We start from the raw sequence: 6,375 nt of genomic DNA on the forward strand, positions 1-6,375 counted from the left end.
GGGGGCGGGGCGGAGTGCAGGGGAGCCTGGTGACGGTTGCCGCCACCGCGCTGTGCGCCGCGCATGTTGCGGCGCTGCGGCGTGGGACCCTGCGAGGCGAACGGCATGGGGTGCATCCTGCGCATCATCATCTGCAGACGCTGCTGGAACTGCAGCCGCAGCATTGTGTACCGCTGGTCGCGGCGCTGGGCAATGTTGACAATGAGTGGCTTCCCATTCAGCATACGGCCGTTCATTTCGCGGAGTGCGGCGTTGGCTTGATCGGCGTTCTCAAAACTGACGAAGCCGAAGCCGCGGCTGTTGCCGTTCGCGTCCGCCATGACACGGCAGCTGCGAATTTCACCGTACTCCTTGAACAACTCACGGAGGTTCTCCTCCGTGAAGTCAGGGTCAAAGTTGCGGATATAGAGGTTGTTGCCGAGTGACTGGCACTGCATGTACCTCTGCCGTAGCGCAATTAGCCGCTCGCTCCGCGGCTGGGCACGCTGCACGTAAAGCTTTTCGCCCGGTGGCGTGACGCCCTCCACCACCTGATCGTGGAATGCCTCTATTGCCTTCACGGCATCGTCATGCTTCTCAAAGTTGCAGAAAGCAAACACACGACCATTCTTGTCCTTGCACGTTGCGGCACTTGTGATGCCGCCGAATTTTGAGAAGAACTTTTCGATGATTTCCTTGTCCACCGTGGGCAGCACCTGCTTGATGTACACGTTGGTGAAATTTGCAACAAGAGCTGCAAGGCGGGCATTGCGGCGAATGAAGTTGGCGACGTACAAGCCTGCTTTCTCTGCATCCGCGTAGTCTTTCGCACCGTTCATCTTCTCGATGGCGTTCTTTGCTGCATCATCGTCCTTGAAGTGCACGAAACCGTAGCCGCGGCTTTTGCCACCCTCGTCCTCCATGACTTTGCATGAGAGAATATCGCCAAACTTCTTGAATATGATGCTGAGCTCTCGACTGTCCACCTCATTATTGAGATTCTTCACGAAAATGTTGCCGTCGCCGCTGTACCGCAGTGCCGGATCGCGCTGCTGCCACATGATGCGGATGCACTTCTCACCAATGCGCTTGAAGTTCAGAGCCTCCATTGCCTTGGACGCGCTTTCGTTGCTGTCAAAGTTGACGTAGCCGTACCCCAGCGAGCGCTGCGTGATGATGTCGCGACAGACACGCACATTGAGGATTGTGCCGTACGGCTTGAAAAGCTCCACAAGCTGCGGTTCGTTGATGGCGGGGTCAAGGTCGCCCACGTAGAGCGATGCCACCTGCAGCGGCTTCTTGATTGAGACTTCCGGTGCCACTTCCTCCTGTGTAGCCGTCATTTCTTCCTTTTTATTTGTATATCCTGTTGCGTTTCGTTTAGTAAAAAAATCCGCTCTTTACTTTTTGTTGTTCCTCCTCTTTTGAGTATGTTTGTGTGGCTGTAGGCCCTTTCCCTTTTCCTTTTTGGTGGTACTTGTTGGATCGATGAGGCTTCAGAGAGGGAAGAAGAGAGAGTGCAGCAGGCGAAAAAGGGCCCAACAAGATTGAATGAGGTGATTTTGCAATACCAGCACACACACACACATATATATATATTTATATACATACATATAGCAAAATGAGTCAGGGAATACCTTTCTCCTGCACCTCTTCCAACAAAGCGCGGCGAAACTGCGATGTGTCCCAACTAGGGGGGAACGTGAGAAGGGTGTCGCATACGCCCTTCTTCTGCACACCAGAAGCAATGTGAAGGGCGGCCAGACAAACGAAGCAGCCGCAGTCCGTGCTGTTTTCTTGGGAGGGGAAATCGACAGCCTCGCTGCACAATGGGATGCAGTCACCACATGGCGAGCACCTGTGAAGCATCTCCAGAAAAGATGCACACAATTCCTTGTTCTTGTCGTAGAGACTATCAAGACGGAAGGCAGAAAAGGGCATTTCGGCACTTGCACGCAGTAGGACGAGTGTGCTCCAGTGACCTCCGTTGCTACTGGCGCTGTCATATTCCGCAATGGGAATAACGAGTAGCAGCTTTCCACACATCTCCTCCACCGGCCCCAGCGCGGCGTCGCGGAAGGCGTACATTGTGTGCGCCACCGCCGGGTCAAGAAAGTGCAGCACATCCGGCCGCCTCGCTATGTCGCTCGCCTTGGCGAACACGTGGTGAATTACACCCTCCATCAGAGGGTTGCCCTCGTGAATCGTCGCCATATCCACATCGCGGAGCTCGGCGCGACTCATGTCTCCAGTGTGGCACTAATATTTCTACTTATGCCGATTCTCTCGTTTGCGCGAACTTCCTGTATATACAGACACATATATTTGTGTGTGTGTGTGTGTGTGTCTGCGTGTACGCTTCTGTGTCTATGCTTTCACTGCAGGCAAGAGAAGACGCCGAAACCACAGTTGACAGCCGAGGTAGGAGAGCAGAAACCATCAACACCCTTTCCCATTCATCAAGCAATACAAATGACTCATACAAAAAAAAAAAATGGTTCAACTCGGAAAGCCGGCTCTAGACCCAATCTCCCTCTCTGAAGAGAACAAAACAAAGGTAGTTTACATCACCATAAAGGCCATTTCACACACACACACACACTCACTCACTCACCGGAACAAATAAAGAAGACAAAAGCCAACGTTACCGCATACGCGTTTTTCGAGTGAAGTTAACGCTGCGGTCATCCGGCAGTACAGTCAACACATACTCAACAAAGGCGGCTTCAGCAGAAGATGGCATTGACTCCGTTAAACTCAGCGACTCTGGGTTGTAGGCTCCAATATTTGGCGGTAGCTTGTAGCGCCCCCGCACCCACTCTACGAAGTCTGCCTTTGTAAATACATGGCGCTTCTTGTAGTTGCACGGCCACTGCCGAAGCACCTTGACAAGGCTGTCCCGTAGGTTACAGACGGCCTCCTTGGATAGCGCCGCCGCCGCCACACGCAGCTCAAACCCTCGAATCGCGTCAATGAGGCGTAGCCGTTCCCTTTCAAGCGCAATCTCACTCGCCCGCCGCGTCCAGACGCTATTCCACACAGACTCCTCCTTGCGATTGGGTACTGCGCGGTCATCTGCATGGGAAATCCGGCTGCTGCAATTCCTGAACATACCCCCGAGCGCCCCCAATGGGGGCTTTGAAAAGGTATCTGTCTCGTGTCGTATCACCATGTTGCGGCAAAGGTCTCTTGTGGCTAGAGATTCGTCAATATTGAATTGCTCTGTGTAGTTCACATAGTCGAACCTGTGACGCCACCGTTCACCGATCGTGATGTCTCTAGATGGATCGTATGAATCTCTACGGCGATTGTAAAGAGGTGGGGGCGGTGTTGAAAGATTATGGATCGCCCGCCAGCTATGTACTGGCCCCCTTATCAGCCGCTCCAACAAGTTCTCCCGCTTGAAGACCGCCTCAGGCGACGTCAAAAATGCCTCATCCTGATTCTCGCGTTGATCCTTCTCTAACTTTTTCAGAGTCTCGGTGAGCGTCGCGTTCGCGTCCAGAGGGAATCGCCCCTTATCCACCGCATTTAAGAGCGAGCGACTGGTGCAGAAGGCATGCGCGCTACGCTCGATGTGGCCGCGCCTAAGCTCCTCATCCGTCCACACCTGCAGTGCCGATTTGTCATCCACTGGTGCGGCGTTCACAGCGGACTCACCAACTGATACCACCCCCGCTCCCTCCTTCAGAGACGTCATGCTCCTCGCGTGAGGCTGGCGTTTCTTTACTACTCCCTCATCAATAGCGCGCACCAACGACTTTATATACAACTCTCCCTCCGTCTCGTTTTTTTCAACGTCTTCGATGTCGTCTTCCCTCCTGGCACGCGGTGGCGGCGACGGCTGCGTCTGCTCCATGAGCCCCACCATAACATCGCAGTCATCGGCGTACACAAGGTGGCTGCGGTGGCTCGTCCCCAAAGAGTACTCCCTCCATAACGGCCGCGCAAAAGGGATAGCACACAATTTCGACCCCAATTCTTGTGCATCCATTTCCGATAGCGCGAGACTTCTCCCCCGCATGGGGGCAGTCAACGGCCGGCTATGTGTACGACTCAGGACCGGCACATGATCCATTGCAGGCTACTTTCCCAGAAACGCAAGATGCAAAAATTAAGAAAAGGAGTACACAATGACAAGAAATTATTAGCTCTTCAAGCTAAACCCTTGGAGAATTGCATAACCATCACCAATGCTGATGGATAAAACGACAACACCATAATGCAGAAGAAAAAACAAACACCAGTTTCTCCTCCTCTGCATGAAAGCGGGACGTGTCCCTTCTCTTCCTTCCACTACACCATCAACTCCTCAACGTGTTTGGCCATCCCGCTTTGCTGCAGCGCGGCGCAGTAACGCAGAACAGTATTCATGTGATTATGTTCCTGCTCAGCTGTGGAAAGCGCCACAACCTCGAAGGATTGGCTGGGCTTCGCTACGGGCCTCTGCACGTCAGCAGCCGCCTCGGCGCGCAGAATAGCGCTCCCAAGCACCTCCGCAGCCACTTTGCGCAAATCTTGCGACACGTGCTGCAGGCTCACCACGCGACAGGCGGCCTCGGCTAACTCCTCAGATGACTCTACTGCATCTGCTGTTATACTGGAGGAACGGAACCTTGCGATAAGTGCGGCTTCCAAGGGGGCAATGACTGCTTCTGTTGGCACCGCCGTTATTGCGCACCATTCCAAGAGGTCCTCTAGCAAACTAGCAACGACGACCGCAGGCATCACACCACACCGCTCAGGTGTGAGACAGGTGCTGCCAAGATAAGCTGCCAATGCCCGCCGCGTGTCGTCGCTTAATGCAGCGTCCCCAAACCCAACGGTGACTAGTCCATGGATGCAATCTACGAAACGATTCTCATCCTTTTCTTGCTTGACCCGAGCGTATTCAATAAAATGATGACGACTCTCGTTCGCCAGGCACTGAGAAAATGATTCGTCCTCATGCTGCATAGCGGCAGCGGCGGATGCGAGGAGTGATGCGTAGCCGCAGCGTCCATTTAAACAAAGCTGCACATCTTCTGTGAGGCAGTTCGCTCGGCAAAATACGATAAGCCCTGGAAGGGCTTCATACTTGCAGGCTCCAAGGGCTTCCAACAACTCGATCAGCTGCTCTGCCTCGCTGCTTCCAACAGAGCCATTGGATTTAGCAAAATCAGTGGCATGGGAAGCGGCTGACTGCAACAACACCTGCGACACACCAGACTTCAACAGAGACGATAATGCCCTGAGAATACGAGTCACATGCACCACACTGCAAGTCTGCGTCAACATCAAACGCAGCAGCACCATCTCCACCTGCTTGAAAGTGGTGGGTAATATGTCACAGGCTGCAAGACCCTCTACAAGATCAACCAGTTCCTCTACAGAACGTTTTTCTTGCATCGCTGTTCCAATAGCTGTCTCAATGACGGCTAGCAGACGATTGAAGCGGGAATCCATCATCCCTGTCGGTTGCTCGCGTCGCATTCGTGCTAGTAGAGGCAGAACCGTATTCACTTCGCGAAGGGTTAGAGACACCTTGCCTGCTGCCGCCTTGTGAGACAAATGGTGTACCATATCAACTAAAAGTGTGTTCCCACTCAGACGACTGTCTGACACTTCCAGCCTGTCAATAAGCTCTGCGAGTTGCGCAGACGATTGCGCACCAAGTGCAACGCGCCGCAGACCCTGAGCGCTACGAATGCCCAGGTTGTAATGAACAATTGTATCCTTGTTTGTGCGTTCTGCGTGTTGCTGCAAGTCCACCAACGGGATATAGCCATTCTCGCTCATTACCTGTGTGCGGGGCCCATCTAGGCGGTACAGCAGATACTTGCAGCGCGTCAGTGCGACGTGTGAAACCTGCCTGTACCTCGCCAGAAACGAAACCTCTTCCTCATTATCCGTGGCGGCACTATGCAAGAAGAAAGCAACGTTCTGCTCCTTCACATTAACGCAGAAGCGCATGAGTGTGCATAGTTCGCTCTCGGCCACGTTCTCTAGTGCATCCTTGGCACCAAAGGCTTCGATGCTCATTAACTGCGACAGCCCCCGCATGGTATCCGGCCGCTGAACCACACCAGAAGTATCAGAGAACCTGTACACGTCGATATCTGCTGCAATAACGCTCATTATACGGATAGCCCCAAAAGTTGTTGTGACAGATGGCAATTTCGTGAGGACGCAGCTCCAGTCACTCCCAGTGACATCTCCCGCTGTGAAAAAAAGTGAGAATGGAACCTTGTGGTTGGCACACAACGCTGCACACGCGACGAATAGCTCTAGCGCCGATGATGAGTCACCAAAAAGCGTTGGGTCTTTGCTCGCGTAGCGCGCCACGATCTCAACCTCTCGGTGCAGGTTGAGCGGCAGAAAGTCGTTCTTGTCTACGAGATCTGCCGGATGTGGCTT

At 53.5% G+C, this 6,375-nt stretch overlaps 4 protein-coding genes across 4 annotated transcripts; all 4 read right to left on the reverse strand.

Moving 5' to 3' along the window:
* Positions 1–1,322, reverse strand: DQ04_09611000 (polyadenylate-binding protein 1; the record flags this gene model as incomplete). Its single annotated transcript, XM_009315992.1, has 1 exon — positions 1–1,322. A coding segment is annotated over one exon (1,322 nt), but the record flags the coding sequence as incomplete, so codon positions are not given.
* A 283-nt stretch (positions 1,323–1,605) lies between these two features.
* DQ04_09611010 (putative SUMO1/Ulp2) lies at positions 1,606–2,223 on the reverse strand (the record flags this gene model as incomplete). Its single annotated transcript, XM_009315993.1, has 1 exon — positions 1,606–2,223. The coding sequence occupies one exon, from the start codon at positions 2,221–2,223 to the stop codon at positions 1,606–1,608; it is 618 nt and encodes a 205-aa protein (XP_009314268.1).
* Positions 2,224–2,623: 400 nt separating this feature from the next.
* On the reverse strand, positions 2,624–4,057 carry DQ04_09611020 (putative DNA repair protein RAD2; the record flags this gene model as incomplete). Its single annotated transcript, XM_009315994.1, has 1 exon — positions 2,624–4,057. The coding sequence occupies one exon, from the start codon at positions 4,055–4,057 to the stop codon at positions 2,624–2,626; it is 1,434 nt and encodes a 477-aa protein (XP_009314269.1).
* A 218-nt stretch (positions 4,058–4,275) lies between these two features.
* DQ04_09611030 (putative target SNARE) lies at positions 4,276–6,096 on the reverse strand (the record flags this gene model as incomplete). Its single annotated transcript, XM_009315995.1, has 1 exon — positions 4,276–6,096. One exon carries the CDS (start codon positions 6,094–6,096, stop codon positions 4,276–4,278), a length of 1,821 nt encoding a protein of 606 aa, XP_009314270.1.
* Between the last annotated feature and the right edge of the window lie 279 nt (positions 6,097–6,375).

This window comes from Trypanosoma grayi (assembly GCF_000691245.1).
Source record: "Trypanosoma grayi strain ANR4 Tgr_961_V1, whole genome shotgun sequence".
In the NCBI taxonomy this organism is placed as follows: Eukaryota; Euglenozoa; class Kinetoplastea; order Trypanosomatida; family Trypanosomatidae; genus Trypanosoma; species Trypanosoma grayi.